The sequence below is a fragment of the Chinchilla lanigera genome, unplaced genomic scaffold, assembly GCF_000276665.1.
Source record: "Chinchilla lanigera isolate Chin_1 unplaced genomic scaffold, ChiLan1.0 scaffold00101, whole genome shotgun sequence".
Taxonomy (NCBI): domain Eukaryota; kingdom Metazoa; phylum Chordata; class Mammalia; order Rodentia; family Chinchillidae; genus Chinchilla; species Chinchilla lanigera.
Window position 1 is genome coordinate 6,925,966 of NW_004955502.1, and position 23,794 is coordinate 6,949,759.

The 23,794-nt window shown below is 35.0% G+C and overlaps 1 protein-coding gene across 1 annotated transcript in view; it reads right to left on the reverse strand.

The window, feature by feature from the left end:
- The window catches only part of Phip (pleckstrin homology domain interacting protein), a 109,643-nt gene that overhangs the window by 83,817 nt on the left and 2,032 nt on the right, over positions 1-23,794 (reverse strand). Inside the window, exons 2-4 of the mRNA XM_013505816.1 lie at positions 23,717-23,794; positions 9,148-9,298; positions 8,966-9,064 (exon numbers count right to left, since the gene is read on the reverse strand). Of these exons, the coding sequence (XP_013361270.1) occupies positions 8,966-9,064; positions 9,148-9,298; positions 23,717-23,794 (328 nt within the window). The remainder of the gene's footprint in view (positions 1-8,965; positions 9,065-9,147; positions 9,299-23,716) is intronic.

Here is a 23,794-nt window from a genome sequence, read left to right on the forward strand (position 1 = left end):
CACCAGGGCGGAATGGAGGAGGAATGGCCTCAAGCACTCTTTTCCTCTCCCTTACATATGCAAACTATCCACCCCAGGGTGGGTGTAGCTCTCTCATACCCATCAAACTCTAAAAGCCTGCCCCATGGCTGCTTGAGGCTTTGGGGGGACACACAGATTCAAACCGTAACACAGCCAAAGAATGTTGACTGGAGAAGCACACTCCAGAGTGAAGGACAGCAGATACAAAGTTGGGGAAAGCACGGCATTAGCATCATAAAGTAGGACTAGCACAGGGAGTACAGTACATGACAACTGTAAGAAAAAGAGACACGGGAAGAGAGCACAAACTACGGTATAAGCTATTCTAAGCACACTGACTAAGTTCCAACAGAAACGTTGAAGGTTTTTACACAGAAAAGAATGAAATAATGTAAGATTTGATTTGGAATAATTTATTACAGTTTTCTCCCTAACCACAATGAGAAGGGACTGGAAAAGACCTAACTAAAATAGAAAGCTGGTTTACCAAAAGAAATCAAAGTATTAAAACACAAAATTTGGAAAAAATTTAATCAATATGACACTTAAGATTCTTATCATTTTCTCACAAAACCAATTATCTACTCTCAAACTTAAGTATTTATCTGGCAATAGACACATTTAAAAGAATTATTATTTCTTTAGGGTAGGGGGAGTTCAAGTTCTTTTTTTTGAGATAGGGTCTCCCTATGTACTTTAGGCTGACCTTGAACTCAGTGATCTTCCTGCCTCAGCCTCCAAGTGCTGTAATATACCATGTTTCATTGTTTCCACAGTACATATAGAAGCTTAATTCAAAAGGCTGCTATATGCAAATCAAAAAATGGATACAGCTGGTACAACATTAATGCAGATTTTCAGAGAGAAGGCAAAAAGGTGCCATATAAATGTGACATTAAAAAAAACACATAAGATATGGGCAGAATAACCCAACTTCTAACTGAATTAGTTATTATCTCTCTAAGCTTCGGTTTCCAAATTAATAAAGTTGGGTATGTTACACAAGTGTAATAAAACAAGTGAAATAACATGTTTTGCGAGCTCAAAGGTATTTTATACTAACATCTATATGGACTGTCCCTAAACAATAAAATCCTCATGTATTATAAAAGTAAATTATCAGTTTTATTTTTTACTTGTAAAGGGTTTTGGAGAAGACCAATTTTCCCCTGCAGTTTTAAGGAACTCAACAAATTATTGTTCTGCTTCTATAAAAACCTACTTAGCCTGATTATCAACTTCCTAGTTTTAAAGACATTTAGGAAAATGTTCAAATCTCTAAATTTAAGAAAGCCTGAAGAAATTCAAAATAGAAGGGTCTTCACCTTATGAGAAAATATGGTAATTTGCTTCGTTTATAAAGATAGGCATTAATTCTGGGAAAATGCAGGATGTAAACTAAAAGAAGCAATGCTAAGTGCTTCCTAATCACTGCTTGCCAACTACATTACACAAAGGGTGGGAGGGATGTCCCTCATTGTCTATAACCTAAAAACCAATCCTGTTAGACTTTAAAACAAGCTACAAGAGCGCTAATTTAAACTCAGACCTAAGAAAACTCTCACTCCTCAAAGTTTCACTTTCTTTTGGTCAACCATAATTTGAAAAGAAATTTAAACAAAAGAAAAACATTAAATGTCTACTTCCTGTACTTGAAACTCTGGCATAATGAACAGTAACGATTTTTCTTAAAAAAAAACCTGTAAGTGCACATACATCTTAGAAATAAATGGCTGACTTCTTTATAAGTGGCAAGAATAAGGGGTAGGGGGTTGCTGTTCTTAGGAAGCAAGGAGAAATTACTAAAAGTAATGTCATTCAGGTAAAAGACTGAAAAATAAAGACCAAGGCGAAAAGCAACAGCTAATCCAGAATGATTAAACAAAAACATAAATTCTGAAACTAGTAACACTAGGATTATGAGTGGGAAAGCAGAAGAAAATGAGTTCTGAAAGAAAACATGGTTCTTGAGAAAACAGACTGAAATAACTAAGTGATAAGTAGATATCCAACTAGGGATAAAGTATGAACTGAAAAGAAGGAAAGAAAAGAACAACATTGAACTGAAAGTATTTGAAAAAGAATAACAGAGAAAAAGACCCCAAAATTATCATATTACTGAATATGGTAATGTTAAATTATCTGTTAAAATTATATTAAATCTTTTATAATAACTACATATACCAGGAAGAAAGTAAACCAAAGGGTACAGGGAAAAAATTCCTGATTGAATAAAAATTACTAACTACCTAATAATTTCAAGACAATATTGAAAACACTGGCAAATTGCAACACTGAAAGTGAGTAGAATATTTACATCCAGTTAAAAGTGACAACAATACTGATTTATTTCAAATCAGTTTTCTCAGAGAACTCCAAAATTATAAATAAACAAAAATCTCAGACTTAGCATTAATTGGATGTTTGGGTTGTAAAATGTTTTTAAGGCCAAGGTACTATACTTCCTTATAGTATAACATTTCTGAGCAACAGTTTCTCCAAAACTTATTATCCTCACCTACCAAGACTACAGAGCAGCAACCTTCCTCTAACACAAGAAGTGAGTTATTGATAAAAGTATTTAAGTATCTACGCAAAACACTTAAAAAGGTAAAAAACAGAAGACAGAGATAAAAGTTTGCTTTGCTAATATGGTAAATGTAAAGAAAAAGCAATGCACTCAGCAAAACACTGCTTTCCTTAGTACAATCTTCTTCAAAGGGTAAATGAATATACAAAGAGCCTTAAAGATTTCTCTTTGGATTTTCACACTTAAGTCTCTTCATTCCTGACCTTATCCTATCTATGTCCATTTATTTATAAAGTAGGATTGTAAATTATAGGCAAATATTGGGTAAAAATAGGCATAATGTGAGTAAGAAGGTAAGAGAAAGGACAACATCAGAGATTCAGTAGTAGTCAATGTTACTATGCCAGGTCACACTCATATTATCTCTTCCATAGTAAATGAACAACAAGCTAGACAGAAGAACACATTGGTGGGATCAACTGTTTTGTTTCGGTGCTACTGTTCAGTTTTGAAAACAATATTAAATGAAGGAAATTGCAAAGTGCTAGAAAACAGCAGACCACTTTGGGGCTCCTACAGTTAAGACTGAATTTCAGTTCAATTTTCACAATTTAAGACACAGACTAGAGGCATAAAGCAGTCAGGATTTATAAGCAGATAATAAACAAGATTTAAAAAGACACTAAGACATGCTCTTAAATTGTACAGGTATAGGTCTTAACAGTCTTATGAACTGACAATCTAGTTCATTTATAACCTGAATATTGTAAGAGCTAAGTTTTCTTCTTACCTTGAAGTTATCCTTGGACTAAGTCTATCTTCTTCCCTACCAATTTCATGTTCAATTTCTTTACTGAACATTCATATTTAAACTTTTCTTGTCCCACCCCAGGGTAACAATTATATCAATTACCTACTGCTTTTTCATTTAACATACACTAATGCTAATGAGTTGAGCCTATAAAGAGCAAGAAAACAATCTATGTTGTTTGGGACCCTACAGCACAACAGAGGAAAAGAAATGCAAATACCTGCAATCATGTGACAAAAGCAGAAGTAGAGAATTACTTCTACCCCAGTCACATCTAATTTTTGAAGTATTAATAGAAGGAAACTACACAGAAACTACAAAAAGTGAGGGACATTCTAGAGAAAAATATAACATACACAGACAAAAGGCAAGAAAAGAGCACTGCTGATTCTAAGAAATGCCAAGGCACAGGTAAAGAAACAGCACAAAAAAGAAACAGCATGAGAAGTTTCATGTCCTACTACATTAAAATAGCTAAGACTATTCCAACTCATTCAGAAAAAAGAAAAGGCAGGATATGATCATACTTGATTTTCAAAAAGTTGAGACTAGTATCAATTGTGCCCTAGGGTACTGGCAATGACTGGAGACTTTCTTGGTTGCCACAATGGGAAAGTAAGTGCTACCAACATTCAGTATGCAGAAGCCAGAGATGCTGACAGATATCCTAGAAAGCACATATCTATCTACAACCTGTAATAAAGTCAACAGCGTTAAAGTTACAAAACCTTGATTAGAGCTAAATTCTGTAAGAATAGATGTAGGGGCAGACCATTAAGTTTTAGAACAGGACCTATGTTCTTGTTGACTCAGCAACTCCAGGTTCTAGCACAGTGCCAAATATGAACTTGGACTCAACAATTACTTGATGATTAAATGAGTGTGGTAGAACTGCAGGCAAGTAGTACCACAGCCTGGCCTGGAATATGGCTGTGGCAATGGTTATGGAGAACAGACTCAAAAGAGTAGAATAAAATGAATACTGAGTAGACTTAAGAAATAAGTTAAGTCTAAAGTAAAATGACTTCAGGCTTCAATCTTGAAATAACAAGTTTCAGAGAGACAATTTCTACTTTCGTTTGAGGCAAATGTAAGGTAATTCAAAGAAGGCAATCCAATGGTTTGCATATAGTATGAAAATATCCAAGAAGATTCAATTTGGCCCCCACCCTGATCTGAAGAAAAAAGAAAAAAAACAAAAAAAGGCAAACTCTTAAGCACAAAATATGCCGTTCTAGAGCTTGAAAATATAGTTAGGAAAAACTTGGGGATATATGAATAAGGTTTGCTGTTTAGGTAATGGTAGTTCTCCTATGTTCATTTAGTAGTTCTGAGAAATATACTGTGTAAAGTAAAAGTACATTAGAGGAATCCTGAGAGGAAGACATGAGTTCTCTGATTACTTGTGCAACTTTTCAGTAAGTTTATTACAAAACTGTAAGTTTATGTAACAACAAAAAACTATCCCAAATGTGTCAAAACTTTAATATTTGGGATCTACATATAGCAAATATTTAAATCTGTATTGTAAATTAAAATGTTAATTTTTTTCTTGCATCCCTTCCTACTTGGTAATGCCAAAATGACCACAGAAAGAGCAAAGAAAACTGAAAAGGTAGTTAGATGAAAAATGACAAAGAAAAACCAACAAAGGAAGCAAGTCAATACAACAAACATAAATTAAAGGAAAGCTTTCTGACCTCTAACACCTTGAAATGACACACTGCATCAGTATGCAGGAGGCTATCTTGAACAACCCAAATTTAGTATCTTAGCAGGATACAGAGTCAATACTCAAAAATCAATTGTGTTCCTCTATACCAGTAACAAACTCATCAAGAGAGAAATCAGAGAAACAACACCTTCATAATAGCATCAACAAATATGAAATACTTAGGAATTACTATAAGCAAGGAAATGAAAGACTTCTACACTAAAAACTACAGTAGTCTGAGAAGGAAGATCAAAGAGGGTATCAGAAAATGGAAAGATACCCCCTGTTCTTCGAAAGGCAGAAATATACAGTGAAAATGGCCATACTTCCAAAATTGTTATTCAGATTTAATACAATCCGTACACCAAAATACAAACTGCATTCCTCACAGACCTAGAAAAAAATGATCTTAAAATTCATTTGGAACCAGAAGAGACCTAGCATAGCAAAAGCAATTCTGGGGAACAAGAACAAGGTAGGGTATATCACAATCCCTAATTTGAAGTTATACAGCATGGCGGTGGGGGGACTAGAGGATCGATGGAACAGAAGAAGCAGAAACAACTCCAAACAAACTCAGTTATCTTACCTTTGGCAAAGGGGACAAAAAACTGGAAGAAAGATAACATCTTTAGTAAGCAGTGCTGGAAAAATTGGCTTTCCACACGGTAACGATTGAACCTATACTCGTACTTGTTACCATGCACTAAACTGAGGAGATCTAAACATTACAACAAGCAATCTGCTGGAAGACAGAATAGATGAAATTCTTAAAGACATTGGTCTGCACAAAAACTTTATGAGCAAAACTCTGACTGCACAGAAAGTATTACAAAGAATCAACAACTAGGATCACATCAAATTAAAAAGCTTTTATACAGCAAAAGAAACCACCAATAGGGTGAAGACAACCCCCAGATGGGAAAAGAAACTTTTACCATCTTTTCCTCAAGACTATCTAGAATATATAAAGAACTACTTAAAAAAAAAAAAAAAAAAAAATCAGCCCTCCCAAAGACTCAATCCAAGAAACAGGCATCTGAAATGAACAGATGCTTCTCAGATGAAGTACAAAAAGCAAATCAATAAATTAAAAAAAGTTCAACATCACCAGTCACTGGAGAAATGCCAATTAAAATACTCAGATTTCACCTCACTCTACAAAGAAAATGGAAACCAAGGTTTTATAAATTAGGAGGGAAAAAGGTTGGAGGGAAGAAAGAGGAAGGAGAAAAAAAGATATGATACAGTATGTACAGGTACCAATTCCCCATGATGAATGAATCTGACCATAACACATGGCAACTATGAACTAATAAAAAAAAACAACACAAAAAAGGAGACTGCTAAGTATTTTTCTCCGTCGCCTACTGTATTCATAACTTGATAAGACAAAATTATACAAAAACTGTACACCATGTGAATTCTCGTAAGAGATGACACTTATATGACTATACATCAACAGTTATTTTGCTCAGACCAGTTTCTCATTCACTTTAAAAAGTAAGAAATTGGCACTTTAGTATAGGTATTTCTCAGTATAAAAGTTTTACTGAAAATCTGAATGAAAGACAAAAAGAATTTTAAATCCTAACAATGAAATAGTCTTCTAAAAAGGTATAAACAATGAGCAGCTTGGTAATTAATTTTTACTACCTGAAAGAATCCATCACATTTATATGCTCCACACAAAAGCCTGTGTCCGTATTTATAGTTTTCCCTATATCCATGTAAGCAGTTTTCACTCATCTGATTATCAACGAGCTGAGTTAAAATACTTTATCTGATTTTATTGGTATCTGGCTATCTTTTTTCAAACATGGCTAACATCAATTCTGTTGAGCACATCAACTGCTAGAAAGTCTGGTTAGGAACAAAACACAGCACAATGGAGTCAAACAGTCCAGATTGAATCGCTGTTTCTTGTTTCACTGAATGACCAAACACTTCCATGCTTCAGTTTCCTTCCCTGAAAAACAACACTAGCTCCTCCCAACAGACCATTTAAAGCTTTAAAAGAGAACATGGAAAATGCTGAGAATAGTGTCTGATACATCGTAATTACTCACACAGCCAATGGTAAGAGAAACACTATTTATCATCAATTATGCTTACAGTTTTCACTGTACCCTAGGGGCTGCCTGACAATATGCTGAAAGGATAAGCACAACATATTCACCTCACTATATGGATCTGCAGTGTTTTAAAGACACGAGAAACTTTTCCCTACAGGAGAAAGTGCTTATAAAAAGCTGCCTTCCCCTTTTCATAGAAACTACTGTAACCCTCGGTGTAATTTTCTAAGTGCAAATATATCCTGGTGCCCCAACTCCTTTGTTTTAATGTGTGTTCACTATATCAAAATTACATACAGAAATTACTACTTAATCAGGACAACCATATATTTAAAAAAGTGTTCATTCACAACTACTTGAAAATGCAACTATCACGTAGGATACTTCTGGAAAATGGGTCAGAGGAAATGATCCAGAAGACATTACAGAAAGTCAAAGGATGTAAAACATCTGAGAGGGTAAGGAAGGATAAAATAAGAATGTGTTGTATTTGTTTAACTCAAGTTCTACAGGAGAAGGAATGGAGCAGGTAAGTTACTTTAAAAGATAAATGGCTAAAAATTGGAAGTTTCAGTGAAAGACTTCACAGATTCAAAAAGTATAATAAAGCTCAAACAAGGTTAATAAAAGACACTGACATAGTCAAATTTCAGAAAATCAAAGAGAAAGAAAAATTTTAAAAGCAATCAGAGAAAAAGGTAATTTCAGGTAGACGACAGATTAATAAAAATTTTGTCTTGAAATTCTTGTTCCTTGAATTTTTCTAGGTAACATATATGAATTTCACGCAAAAATTCAAAAACTGCAACCTTCAGCACAAATGGTTTAAAATCTACTTCTCTATGCTATTTTTAAAATATATGCAAAATAAAAGCATACAAAAAAGTTGAAAATAAAACCACACACAAACATTCAACAAAAGTTATACAGAACTGTATTGACTACCAGTGCAGTATCTAGAAAAGGAAAGAAGATTCAGAGTTTGCATAGAGGTGGAGGAACATTCCTATCTAGCCAGATGGCAGAAGCAGGTAAAGAGACCAAATTTAAAATATAAATGTCTCCAAAGTTTAGGTGTTGTCTTCATGGTCAATAAAGTTCAGCACCATTAAAATACTATAATCAACCTCTTTATGTTCCCTTGAGCCAAGCAGCAACACAGCAATGACATAAAGTAGAGCTACACAGTATATTAAAAAAGAGAAGGCAGAGGACAACAAGCCAAGAGGTCTAGTTCAGAGGATGCTCTACAAGTCTGGTAGCAGCAATGGATCTGGGAAGCATTTCAAAAGGAGGATCTATCTGTAACAGTTTTCCTCCTTTCAAACTTTCTAGACAACATATGCACAGTGTTTCTTAAAAGACAACCAAACTAATTTTATGTTCTATCAGAACTATGATACTACAGTCTACTAACTCAACCCAATAGTATACATTTTATTAACAATTTGTTTTTATTTTTGAGACAGGGTTTATGTAGTTTAGGGTGGCCTTGAATTTACTACCTATCCCAGGGTGGCCTTGAATTTGTGGTAATCCTCTTGCCTCAAGCTCCCAAGTGCTGGGCTTACAGGTGTGCACCACCATGCCCAGCTTATAAACAAATTTTAATAAAAATAAACACTAGTGAACTAAGTAGTCTACACAAAGAACAATATATATAATCCACAACTATAATTATGACTTGTTATTAAAATTATTAAGAAACAAATTGACAGTTCTCTTTGAATGTTAATGTACATATTATAAAGTTATTTGACACCACAGTAACAAAAAATCCTTTCTATTTCTCAAGTGCACTATGAACAACTCACCAATGCTGGGGGGGCTACCATAGTTAATTGGTGACTCGGGCGGTCTTCCACAGTGCAATGCAGCCAGAGCAGATCCTTTCCACACAACATGCTTGCAGCCTATTAAACATACATATTTTTAGGCATACAAACACAAAACACAAAAACAAAAACAATGTATATATCCTATTAGAAAATCTTACTTTTATTTGTACGTAGCAAGGACTGTCTTCCAGCTCCTAATAAAGTCTGTACTCCAGGAACACTTTGAGGAATTTCTTGCTCAAGAAGAGGTCCTAGTCGGTGACATATTTGTAGTAAGTGATCAGGTGCTAGATGTCTATAATACTTCACCTATTATATGAAAGACAAAAGTATTTGCTATGTAACATGGTATAATTCTTTATATTAAATAAAATATACTCTAAACACATGTAATTTGTTTTGACTAGTGAACATTTTGTTTCACTTAAGGGTAAGTTCACATTTTGTGAAATCATTTGACTCACAGCTTAGGGTAAATAAAAGTTACCCTAACCATTATGTAGCCCACTGAGAAGAAAAAAAATACTAAACATTAATGTAACCTAATGTAACAAAAGTTGTAAATTAACAGATGCTTGTCAATGCCAAGTGAACAATTTAAAATGTCTAGCACTATGTGGTATATACCAATTTATCATTTTATTTTCAAAAATTTTAAGCAAAGACCCATCCAACTAAATTTTAACTAGTTTTGAGATTCTGATGTTATAAAAAATCCACAGAATAATTAAGAATTAACATAAGTGACAAGTATATGTTCTCATTACAAAATTTAAGAATATAATGTGACAGCTATGCTAAATTTTCTAATTTACCAACAACCTTTCAGAAAGAAAAGCACATTCCAACTGTTACTTTAAACAAGTTTCAACTATAAACCTACATTTTAAAAACTCCAAAATGTCTAAAATTTATGCTAGGGTTTGAAACCACAATATGAAATACTTTATTATCTTTTAGTAGATAATATTCACATAGTCTAATCTAAATTAGAACAAAAAATATGCTACTATCTCACTTTATATTTAGCTATCACATTCGCATGTTTCATCATAGTACTCAATTACTCTTGTTTAACTGTTCTCACACTATGTTCTGAAACCCAAAGGGATTCTGCAGGAATAACACTTGAAAAACACTAAGACATCATTTGCTTTTCACTGTTTCCTCATCAGAACGTGACAGAGGCTGTCAGAGTCACACAGATCTCAACAGACCGAACATAAAACACATATGGGACTCACAGTCTTTATTAAACCAACATTAACAATTCACAAAAATGGAAAACTGGCAGTTTTGGAAAATAATTATGTTACTTGTATTAACATGAAACAAATTTATTAGGTTAGTATTTAATAGATTCCTAGTATGTCAAATGTAACATTTCTACTATGTAATGCTAACAGATAACTAACATAAACAAAACAAATCTCAGTAATTTTTATTAGTGTGAAGAGGTACTGAGACCAAGAAGTCTATAAACTGCTGTCAAGTTCACCAAGTAATAGCAATTTTAACATGAATTCCTAGTGGGAGGGCAGGTAAGGAAACAAATCCTTTCATTCCATCTCATATTATCTGTCATACTCCAACTGCAGATCACTGATTCTTTTGGTAAAACTGGTAAACACTGATCTCCAAGCTAGCACCAGTAAAAGAAATCCACCTTACTCTCTATTGTAATTCACTCCCGTCATGAATACAACATGGAGCAATACTATCACAACTTGATAAGGTAATTTGAAACAGCAGTCTGGCATGTAGTACGTGGTCAGTAAGTCATGGCAGAATAAATACCACTAGAAAAGGGAGTCCTAATAAAGTATGCATAACATAAATTCTGCATATGACATCCCTTCTTTAATGCACATTGACATTAAAAACTCTGAGACAACCTCAGATAAATCTACTTTTGTTTAATCTATTAATTTCCCAACTTTTTTAGAAACAGCATCTCATTTCCCCTAGTACTATCTACCACACTTAGAACAGATTTTAGGAAATAAGAATGATTAAACTGATAGAAAAAAAATATTTATTGCAGGGTCCCAATGCGCTGGGAGGCTGGAGAGAAAAAGCTACAAAAAATGGCTTTTGCCCCAGATGGCTCACTTGAGAGGTTAGAATTTGCCTCCTCAGTATTCTATAGCCATGACAAGGAGGAGGCCAAGGAGAGAAAACAAAGAGACTGAGACAAAGCAGCTGCTTTTGCTGCAGCATTAAGAGAAACAGACCCTAAGTCTGATTCTCGGGGCCCCAAGAAGAACTCAACGACTACATTCATCTGCTACCACTGTTAAAAGCCAGGCCATCTCAAGAGGAACTGTCCTAAGCCCCTTGGGCCATATCCTAAATGCAAAGGTGAAAACTGGAGATCGGTCTGCCCTCTGAAGCAGGGGCCCCAGAGCTCAGACCTACCCTATCAGTTAGTCCAACAGCAATGAGGGGGCCTGGGGCATACTCTGCCTTCTCCCTCTGGCCAGACTGTCATCTCCATGGAGGAGACCCGGGTAATCATGACTACAGAGGAAAAAGAAACCAGCCAGTTGCTAGACACAGGTGCAAGTCTCTCCGTCCTTCTTTTCAATCCTGGCCTTCCTTCCAACCGTCACACCTCAGTGAAAGGAGTCATTGGTGAGGAGGTAATATGCTTTTTTCACAACCCTTAGTCTGTAACTACTTGTTAGATCCTTCTTGTGTATCTCTGTCTTCCTGAGAAACTACTTTGAAGATACCAACATGTATTACAGCAGCCACTGATACTTTCCTACTAATCTGTCCATAACTCTGTAATGTTTGTGTTGTTCCTATGCTATTTCATAAATGGATGTATGTTTATTTCTATGTGTTTCCTACGACAACCATTGAGAATAGTCAGTGATTATTCAATTGGTCACTCATGTATAGCTCTATTTATTTTCTTTAGAAACCACTTTGAAGATACCAAAGTATAGTACAACAACCACTGATAATCTTCTACCCCTTTTGTCTGTAACTCACTATTACTTATCTGTTTGTTTTCCTGAGAAACTATCCTGTAGATAACAATATGTAAAACAACAACCATTGATAATTTCCTACCACTCTGTCTTAATTCGGTAAGCCCCCCTATTACTATGTTAGCCGTCTTTTATTCTTTAAAATAATAGTAATAAAAAATATTTAGAACAAAATATGGGTTTTTAAACTTATACTTTTCTCTGATTTCCCTAGTATGTTCTGTAATCCTACTAATAAGATTAATTAGTAAGCAAAACATTTCAGAACAGCTAGGAGAGGATTTTGAAAGTTGTCACCCCAAGGAAATGATAAATGTATCATAAAAGATGGATATGCTAAACACCTTGATAATGTATATAAACATCACACATCTCATAAATATAAAAGTGAAAAAAATTTAAACAAGAATGTCTAAAATGTTCAGAGTATCTATTTGTTTTAAATGTATATATTTTAAAGTAAATTCTTAAAACAGCTCAAAACTTTTAAAAACTTTAACAGATTTACTTATTTTACTTAACAAAGTAAAGTTCATTACTTACTAACTTTGACTGTGATACTATTTTAGCCTCAGCTGGCAAAATATCTTTTAAGGTAGTTAGTCTGAGAATCCTTATTGCAGAATGCTTTTAACAAAATATTATGAATCCACTTTGACTGAAGCTTCCTTTGAAGGTATAAATACTTCAAATCAACTTTCATTTTAAAGTTAGAAGAAATCTTTCAATTCTCAAGCCCATGTTTTCTCTGACTTCTGAGACTATAAAAGCTGATCCCTTTACTGGTAATCTTCTCTTTACCCAACCATTTCCACTATTCAGTCTCCTTTGTATCTCAAGCTATGCGCCTCACTGCCTTCCATGACCCATGCACACTACCTCTGCCCTCTCTTTTTTGTACATTCTATCTTTGTGTTCCCACACTACATTATGCTCCATTTCAAATGTCCGCTCATCTCCAAACATTCTGCAGTACTCACTCTATCACATTAATTGTTCTTAATATATTTTGTTACACTTAACTTCAGGGGAAATCTAGTAATTCTGATCATCTCCAAAGAAATTTCTCAAGGACCTACCTCCATCGAGGGGTAAAGACCCTTGCACTAACATAAAAATGCTGGTTAACTTGTCCTATGTAAGAAGATGTAAGATTAGACCTTGTTTATCTTGGTCTACATGGTACCTATAGTGTAGTACTTACAGTTTAATGCTTAATGAATTATTAAATGAGCACACAAGAATATGTAACAATTACGGACTTCTCCATTCTCAAAACACTTTATTACTACCAATCAGAAAAAGAAAGTAGAAATTATAGTTACACAGTCTATGCTTTATTCTAATGGTTTTAATCATTTCTTAAAGGCACAGAACACACTTCCAAACAAAACTGTGGACAAAAAAGATGAAGTATTTTCTTGTAGGGAACATATCTCACTACAGTACTTGACTACATGCTTCCTCTTAGCAGTTGCTAAAATAAGGCAAAAGGGTCTCTGGAAAGAACAAGAACAGGCTAACAATTCTTATCCTCTTTCCTAAGAGATCAACTTCTGAGTCTTCTTCCCTACCTCTCGTTTTGTCAGCTTACACAGAGGAAGAAAGCTGAAGCTGTTTGTTTTCTCCCCTATCAAATCTATAAAACTACACCGGTACCTGTCCTGTTTCTTTCTTAAGGTAACTGTGCCTCTTAGTTTCAGAGATCTAGTTCTTCTACCTATGTTTTGCCTCCTAACTTCACTAATTTCATAGAAATACTAACAGATTAACCCTCTACATTCCCTTATGTTCACTAACTCTTCTCAACTAGCTTCCATCTACACCTATATTTAAATCGCTCAAATTGCTTCCATTCTGGGGAGGAAAAAATCCTGACTGGCCTCTACCTGTGATCCCCTCCCAACTCTAATGCCCCAGCTACCACCTGCCCTTAGTTTCCATCTTCACAAACATATTTTGGGAAGAATGGTCCATTATCAGTTTCACTTTGTCATCCATCCTCACTCTACTCTAGATTAGTATTTGCCCTCTTGACTTTCCATACAAAAAAGCTTGTACCAAAACTTCACCTTAACTGTTGATAAAACCAACAGATATTTTAAAATCCAAACCTTACTTAAGTCTTAGTAATCTCTAACCCTGTCATACAAGTTCCTCCCTTATAAACCCTGTCTCATTTTCTGCCATGCTCCTTTGCTTTCCCCCATCTCCAACCATTCCCTTTTTCTTTTGCAGGCTTACACTGTACTCTTCTACTTGGCCTAGATGTTGAAGTTCCTTAAAATCCTGTGCCCCAGAGGCTGGGTCCAGACCTTCCTTCCCTCACACTGTATTTTCTCTCCACGGACAAATCTTAGGCCAGTAATTCCCAAGTTCACACCTATTCTTAGATTTGCCAAACACACTTTCTTAAGACAGCCACAGTTCTAAAGCCTCCCAAAGCCTCAACATATGCAACAGTGAACTAACAAATTTTCATGTTAACACTATCCCCAAAATGTCTGCTATCCTTGTGAAGAGCCACACTATCTAACCTTAAAAACCCAAACCAAAGAGCCACATTTTTACACTCTCTCCCCCATCCCATTCCCCAACAGCCAATTAGTCACAACCCCAACTGATTTTTCCTTCCTACCCTCAAGCCCATCTATTTTTACCTCCACAATAATGGCAGTTCACATTCAAGCAGCTTTCCAAAGAACAGTTATCTTCTCCATACTTACTTTTTCCTTTCAACTCATCCAAATCTATTCTCTATTTTGCAATTAGAATGCCCATTCCAAAACACACATGTAATCAAGTTACCCCTACTTAAGACACTTCAGAGGCTTTGCTTGCTTTTTGCATAAAGATCCAATTCCTTAAAATGGTCTGCAAGCCCACTTATTTTCCTAGCTTCATTTGGCATGTTCCCAGGCCGCGCCCAGCTCTCACTTCCCCGTTTCAGACATAACTGCCTTTACCTGCCTGCACACCCTGTCTTCTGTCAGGCTTTGCCATGAGCTGTGCTCTCTGCACTCCCCCACACTCCTCCTACCCAGACAACTCTTCTATGTGCTTCAGGGCTCTATTCCAAAGTAAACTCTTTTGTTCCCATTTACTCACTCAATCTTTTTCTTGCTTGCACACACTCTTGACTTTTCTATGTATAAGTTTGTGATTATATTAACAGTATAATGACTTAATGCTTTTGAATCTTTGTGCTCTATGTCTGTCTCACACACAAAATAGCATTTTTGCCTTTTTCTAAACACTCTTTATAAATATTATCATTTTCATATTCCTCAAAAGTATTACTCCATGTCACTACAGGCAACATTTAAATTGTAAGCATTTTAAAAATTAAAATAGTTCATTTAACGTTGCATGATTTTGATTTTGAAATTAGAAATAATCTCATACACTTAAGTTTTACTTACGCTTTTTAATTTAACTTTAGTTTACCAGTAAGTATTAAAAGTACCACTTTAAACCGTCTTGTAATAAAATCTCTTACACATAACTGTATTTGGATTCTCAGTAATCTGTTGCACACTACTGTTAGTAGAAAAACTCAACATTCTCAAATTCTAATATTCATTACTTTCTGTGACCATAGCTGCTTTCCAATTCTCACTTTCACTACTAAAGAAATGCATAAAAGCACAAATTCCAATAGGCAAAAGGTAACACTATGAATAAGGAGAAAAAAGGAAGACTTAACTATAACGACACAGTGACAATCCCAAATAGTATCCCCACCAAATGCCTACAGGAAATTAATGTGGTCAACTCTATATCTAAGATTACAATTCTAAACTCTTAATTTAAATTTTAAAGAATTAACATGTTACTATTTAAACATATTTTAAATCCCCACTTACCACTAGAATTCAACTTTTTAAAAGAACATCCCTTTTGGTGAACACATTCTTTTATCTCATTTCGCTAAGACCCAGAACCTGCCACCCCACTGAGTGTCACTACTCTGCTGTACAAACCAGAAGGCTTGTCAGAGATCCCTTCAGACTTCTTACACCCCTTTATCACTCTTACCAACTGAGAATCACTTGCTAAGGTATAATAAAGTTTTGTCAATATTCCATAATTAATGGTAAAATGTGAGTCAAATGAAGAGTATTGTTGTAATACGTGTACATTATTCAGGGTCACACTGTGTTTTAGGCTTTGGGAGCTACTTACTACCTCCCAACTTTAAGTCATAAAAATTTAATAACCTTTGCTTAGTTCACAGGCCTTACAGAAACAGGTTTCTTAAATGATTTACCCACAAAAGTCATAGTCTACTGACCATTCCTCTAAAGAATAACCCATAGTTTTAGCAGTGTTTCCAACTGCAGGTACAATGAAATTCTATGAAACATAAGCAATTCTGCTCATTCCTTATCCACCTTGGCCCAAATCACTGACTTGTACTACTCTTTTCTCGGACTACCTACAAAAGTATTTCTAGATTTTCAATTTCAATTTGGGTAAGATCATCTGAGAATGTGAATTTGGGCAGAAAGAAAAAGGGAAGAACGTAAGCCGAGTGGTCTGCTCCACATCCTTCGCTAACTCAACTTTTTCCAGCCAGTATGTAACTTGTAAATAGTTATCCTTTCTAGCCAAGAAACCTTTGCCATTATCAGGACATACTATTCAGGCAGACTATAAAGGACATATATTACCCTTCAGAACTTCTCAACTCAAATTTATAAAGAAGCTGGACACAATGGCACACACCTCTAATCCCAGCACTCTAAGGCTGAGGCAGGAGGATTGCTGATGACAGTTCAAGACCAGCTCAGGCTACACAATGAATGAAGTTAGCTTGAACTACACAGCTTATCTCAAAAGAACAAAAAATATTTAAGAATAAGTCAGCTTAGAAGAGAGCTGAAGTCAAATAGCCTGGGTTAAAACTTAAGGGGAGCATGAAAAAGACCTGTAGGCTTCAGTGTCCTCATCTGTATAACTAGAATTGCAAAAAATCACCATCTCAGAAGGTAGCCATAACTTATTAATTTAAATCATACAACAATCTTAGCACTATACCTGATATAGGAGTTGGCTATTATTATACACTACATATTGACAATGTTTTTTAAAGAATCTTTACCTAAACAGGAAAAATGTTATGGGTATCTTTTCAATGAACTGTTCAAAGTAAGGTTAAGTCAACATTCATTCCAATCACTTAGTTTGTCTCTACTGACCTAGAAATTGCCATTCTTTCCTCTCACATACCATTGAGCCTTCATAGTGAGTTAGTTCTTTGTGCAAATAAGCTCACCTAGCACTAGTACAGTCTGTCTTGTGTCACCTATTTACTCCATCCTTCTGTCTTCAGCACATGACTGATCCTGTAAAATCAGCTTTTCACACCTCTTCACACCCAGTGTGTATATGCAGTATATAAGAGAAGAGGGGCAGGTACCAAATGCAGGGCCATGCGAGGGTGAGCAAGTACTCTACCACTGAGCCATGTCTTTCATCAACTTCTCACATCTCACAATTTTGTCGGACCTAAAAGAATAGTTATTTCTGCTATTACAATTTTGAGTGCTGAAAAATCACTTTAATGAATACAGATCTTATTTTTATGACTATTCTAGTACATAAACAAGAAAATCTATTTGCTGTTTAATTATCCTTTAAGGCCTATTTTTAAAATCCCAGCCTCTAAAATTCTAAAAGCTTATAATTTTATGATCCATTACCATTAAAACAAAGTGTGGATAAATTTTATTTACAATCTTTGAAGCCAGCATGCACATTCTGATAATTTTATTACAACAAACTTTTCCATAGAGAAAAACTCTGTGCCATTTTCAAAACTTAAGTCCTCAAAAATGTAAGGACTTGTAAATTAAAAGTCATGACCCTTCCAAATTTTAGTCATCACAAGCTGATTATATCTGGCTGAAAAAACAAAAACCCCTCTATTCAAAACTAAAATTTCCATAAACCAAAGTAGGGATGCCATATCAAAATTAATTTAAAACAATAAAACTGCAAAATTTAACTTTGTTTTTGAGAAAAGGTTTCACTGTGCCTTTCAGGCTGGCCTTAAACTCACTTTGTACCCCATGCAGGCCTCAAACTCACAGAGATGCTCCTGCCTCAGCCTCCCTGGTGCTGGAACTACAGGTGTACACCACCACATCTGGCCTAAAATTTAACTTCTTAAGATAACACATTTTAAAGTTTTGTCTTTCAGTCAAGTCATTTTGTACATAAAATCTGTAATGAGAAATCCTCTAAAATATTACTTGTACAATTAAAACTCAAATCTACAAACATGGTGAATGTTACTATCTACTAATTTAAAGGTAGAACATTATTAAGCTGTTTACTCTTAAAATGTCAATGTAAATCATCTTGAGAACCACTTTGATTTTTTTTAGTAATGTTTTAGTTTCAAACACAGTAATCAAAATATTCACATACAATGGCAGTTGTTTAAGACACTACATTTCACTGAGTTGCCTATAATCTAGTGTTTCCACACCCCAGAACTAAACCAGAGTCCAAAGACACAAGACAGTTACTTCTTACACTTACGCTACAATCTCTGCCAAGACAAGCTCTGTGCTTTCTACATGTGACAGAAACCAAACAGATCATAAGCCAACATGACCATAGGCCAGGCCAGGCAGAATCCACAACCACGGATTCCTTGGTGCTCCCTTCGAAACAGGTTACCATCATGCATGCTGCCATGGATAAACTACCACTTCGTATCTCACTACAATTCAGCTTTAACTTACATGAAAGTTGAACCAGACTTCATCGCCACCTTAAATTTTCCTAATACCAAAAATATCTCATCCAACTGTTCTTTTTGTCTGTGATGCCCAATCATAAGTAAGACTTCATGTCTGTATGGTTAAGTAACTCAAAGTGGACTTGCTTTACAACTGATTGCATTCTTTCTAGTGACTAAAGGCCCTCAAACATGTATTACTGTTCAGTATTAGAATTATTTTTGATTTGTCAATATCCTCCATTCTCAAATTTTACACAGAAAAGTATTCATATTTCCCAATTTTTTTGGAATATTTACACTATATTCAATATGTTCAGTAATGTATTAATTCCAAACAATTTATTAACTTTCACAAATTTTTCATAATTTCATAATAGCTTCTCACAAAATAAGAGAAATTAAAACTTTAGTAATGTAGTCCTAAAATCTTAAATCTGACTAGTAGCTTATCATGTTATTACCATAAAAAGCAAATAAGAGTAATAATTAGCTATTTACTTTTATTCTAATATGTTCATGTAATGCCTGATTTCCCTGAAGTCAATCAAAAGCACAGAAAATCATTTTAGGTGGGTATGTTCAATACTCTGCAAAGAACCAGCTGGCTTAATACTATACTTTTCTATGAATCCTGAAATTTACATAAGGAAGCCACTAGTACATAATGAAATTAACCTGTTCACTATTACTTGTCCAGAATAAGGTGTGCAAAATACATTATTTGCTACAATTCCACAGTGACAATGTACATAACCACAAAATTTGGGAAAGGGAAGTATGGCCAAAGAGAGGAGTTTCCAGATTAAAATGACAAAAATACAAACTTGTCTGCCTCACAAAGTAAAACACTGCTACTGAGATCCCTTGTCAGAGATCCCTAAAGCTAAAGCTAACTCAAGAATTCAAAGTCTTTATTAAATTCTGTTTAAAACACAGATATCTTCAAAGTGACTGACAAAATATCTTCTCTATAAACGACGACTTCCAAAGGAACACAGCTATGTAAATGGTTCTAAACTCCACAAACTTCAGTATGGAGGAGCCAGACGCAATGGTCAAACTCCCTTCACACACTCCTAAGTGCCACGCGCGCATTACCAGAAGCAAGCCGGCTGCAGTCTCTCATCAATGCAGGGTAACTCAACTACCCAACACTTCTGAATGCTCACTGTTCCACAAAGGGCAGTTAGAACTAACCCCAAAATTTTTGTAAGCGTCTATCCATAATACCTAAAAAGTAGCTTTTTTTAGTATTTAGTACTTTTTTATATTTTACGCTTATCTATTTCTTCCTTGAGTCTGTAAAGTGTATTAATACTGTAGTACCTTCTTAAGTTTTAAAGGCCTTTTTTATATTGCAACTGCTATGTTCAGAAAGTTATACATACTTCTTTTTAAAATAAAAGTTTCTGTAAATAACACTGTGTGATTGTTCTAAGTTACTACTCATAGAACCTTACGAGGCAGTAATTGCTAACCATTTCATAGATGTGGAAATGCATCCCTTCTATACTATTATGCCTCACAATCATCTAAAACAACATTCTATGATGGGCAAGGATTACTCAACTCAGCCTTTATGTTCACCCAACTATGCAATATGAGTCAAGACTATTAAGAATTCATTTAAAAATTTTTGTAAATGTCTCAACACTTCAAAGATGATACAAGGACCAACAGAATGTGTTAAAAAAGGACGTTTTGTCCCTTCAGCCCCTCAGCATACACTACTGGTTTCATGCCTCTTTATTCTTTTTTTTTACTCATGCCTCTGTATTCTTCATGACCATGAAATACTCAATGAACCTAAAATAGACATAAAAGGCCATTATTTTATAGGCAACCAAGCTAAACTACTGCACTGATATACTTTAAAAAAAAAAGTTAATTCACATACATTTACTTCATATTTGCTCCCTTTCTAATCCCCCAAAATCCAACTCTTATACCAGGTCTTAAAAGTAAGTAGAATGAAAATTCCTGATTTTAAAAATTTAATATGCTATTTACTCTCCTGAAACTTACCTCCTAGCTTTTATATTTTAACTTTCATATTAATCAGCATACTCTAAACAACTGCATATGCTTATGAAAACCCTATTCATCTCTGAATTTGAGACTACCAATAATCTATAAAAACTAGTGATAAAAATAGTGCTTATACAGCAAGGAAGAGGTATTCTACAACGTGGTTATTGTCTCAAGAATCTTCACCTTTACAAGAAGAAATGATACTGTAACCCAAAAAATGACACAATGAAAAGCATTTACTGAAATTTTTTTAACTTGCACAATTTCTCTAGATGCACTTCTCTGTTTTAGAAAATTAAACTCCAAGCATGAAATAAAGTTGAGCGCTTAAAAACAATATACTGTTATTAGCAAAATCACACTTTAGAAAATTTCAATCCATTGTTTACAAATTAGACAACTAGGGCAAAGAGAAATTCCATAGTTTTCCCAAGATTCCCTGCAGGATGTCATCACGACCTGTATCTCTGTAAGTACAATCTTTTCACTGGAAAGACTTCTGATAAAGTGAAGTACTTTTCAGAAAAGCAAGTATCACCTTTTTTAAAAAAAAAAGTATCATTTTAACTAGCAAATAAATGAACACAGCTGAAAAAAAATGGCTTGTAAGCAAAAATGTAATAGAAGATCCTACGTGCTCTCGTGCACTTGCAGTCATCACTAAGCAAGGCAACAACTAGAAGGTGCACTTACTGAACTGTTCAACTACGCAAACTAAGAAAACTTCTTCAAAAACTAGTTGGGATTTTTCTTATTTTATAAAAAGTTTGCCCACAACTGTCTCCATCTAAAAATAATTCTCATAAATACATACTCGAAACATGTCCTTCTATATAAACTACTCATTTCAATATGAAATTTGAGTAAATTTGTACCATAATGCCAAAACGATTATCAAATTCCGTGTACTTTAAGTGTTTGAAACCTTCACACAGATGAAAATAGTCATGTACTTTATTCACATAAAAAGGCAAAAATAATGTTCACATTTTTGTGTATTTCCTTTTTCAGAAACATGCAATATCTTATTTTTTAACCTATAAACTGCTCAAGCAAGACTCCGTATTTCTCTTAATCATTGAGTATCTGTAAGCTGACTACAGACACTGATCAATAACCATTTTAAACTTTTAAAAGTACAAACATATACCCCTATCTTAGACATAACTTGAGATTTTCTAGAAATTGCTGTTTGATGTACAAATTTTCCTATTTAAAATGCTATTCTTTTATTCAGTTAATCTGCAAACAAATCATCTCCAGGTAGAAATAGGAAACCAGTGAAACTATTGTTACACTCAGCAAATAATCTTCAAACCAATCTTAGATAAAACCCTAAAGTAAAACTTTATAAAGCTGGGATCAAATTAAGAAAACAAAATACTGCATGAGAGACTATGTGTTCACTTAGACACAAAACTTTTTAAGATGTTCTCTCAAACCAAATCATGTCAGAAACCCAGTGACCCACAACGTTTTTTAGAGCTAACTAAATCTCGGTAAAAAGCCAAATGAAGTTAAACCTCGCAACAAGATGCAGTTTGGTGACTATGAAAGCCCCTGGAACAGCGCTTTGCATCCACCAGATACAGAGTGAGCAATACACTGGGTGAATAAAAACGGTATGTCAGGTAACTCCAAGTTCTAGTAAGAATTATGTACTCTCTTATGAGTATGTCCAACGACTTCTGGCAAGCTGAAAATTGCAAAAAAAAAACCACTTCCATGCAAGTGTTGGATCCTGATAACCAACAAATGATAAAGACAATTTTTATTGTCACTTAAACCTGAGAAACAGACCAGGGCTAAAAACTCATTTTAGTAATATGTAAGAAATGAAAAATCCTTCTCCTCCCTTAAATTAAATCAAAATTGGTACTGTGATTTGCACTGCAGGAAAGACAATTGTGTTTTTGCAAGGATCAAACATCCCTGTAATTTGGCCAAAGAACATTAGGGCTTCATTCGAACAATGTAACATTACCAAACTTCTCCAAGAAAAAACAGCAATTCTCAGTGAGCTGGAGGTCTGTGAACTTCTGTAAGGGGTGTGAAAATGAGTTGCGTAAAATGAGATGCAAAGATGTATTTGATGAAATTTGCCCCATCTTTAAAATGGAGTTCTATAACCTTTACGATAATTTTCTCAAATAGCAAGGAAGATAAGGAATCTGTCAAATATTTATACACCCAAAGAATAACTTCAAATATTAGTAAATTGCATTAGGCTTTACTTCAAACTCCATTCATTTTAGCCAAATATGGATGAAACTAGGTAGACTCAAAACACAGCCTGAAAACTAATAAACATTATGTGTGGAAATGCTGTTACGTTTCCGATAAATTTAGGTATCCTTGCTAATTTCAACAGCTAAGAGCTGACGTCCACAACTTATATTAAATCATGTGGCTTATATACCAGAAAACCGGACATACTGCGTACATGGAAAATCAAAACTATCAAAATCACACCACGCCTTCACTCTCAGAATGTACTCATTCTGAGCTGGGTCACACTTGGTCTTTACAAAAGCACCGACGAAGTAGCAATAGTAACTGTAACCATCTCCCAATACATAGAGCGCTGAGAAACGCGCACTGCCAAAGTTTAAAAGGCTCGTTGCGCTTTGTGTGACCGCTTTCATTGTCCAACACACAATTTCACAGTAACAAGGCGATTAGGTTCAGGCCGATAAAGCTATGGAAATGCAACTCGGTCAACGTACACTCCACAGCAATGACACTCGCATCCGCTATGCTACCACGACGAGGGCCATTGTTGGAAAACTATTTTTGGGAATTACTAAAACATTCACTTAAATACAAAACTAAGAGTTATTTCCGAAGCTACTGATTCTATCCCAACGCGAACAGAAACTTTTATTGGCCAAATCCCACTGCGCTGCACACGAGGATAGAGTCCGAGCTCCGCAGCCCCCATACCAGCTCGCGATCGAGCCGGGCACCGCGAACCACGGAGGCAGCAAAGGCCTGGAACCCCCGCGCGCCTCCGCGAGCAGG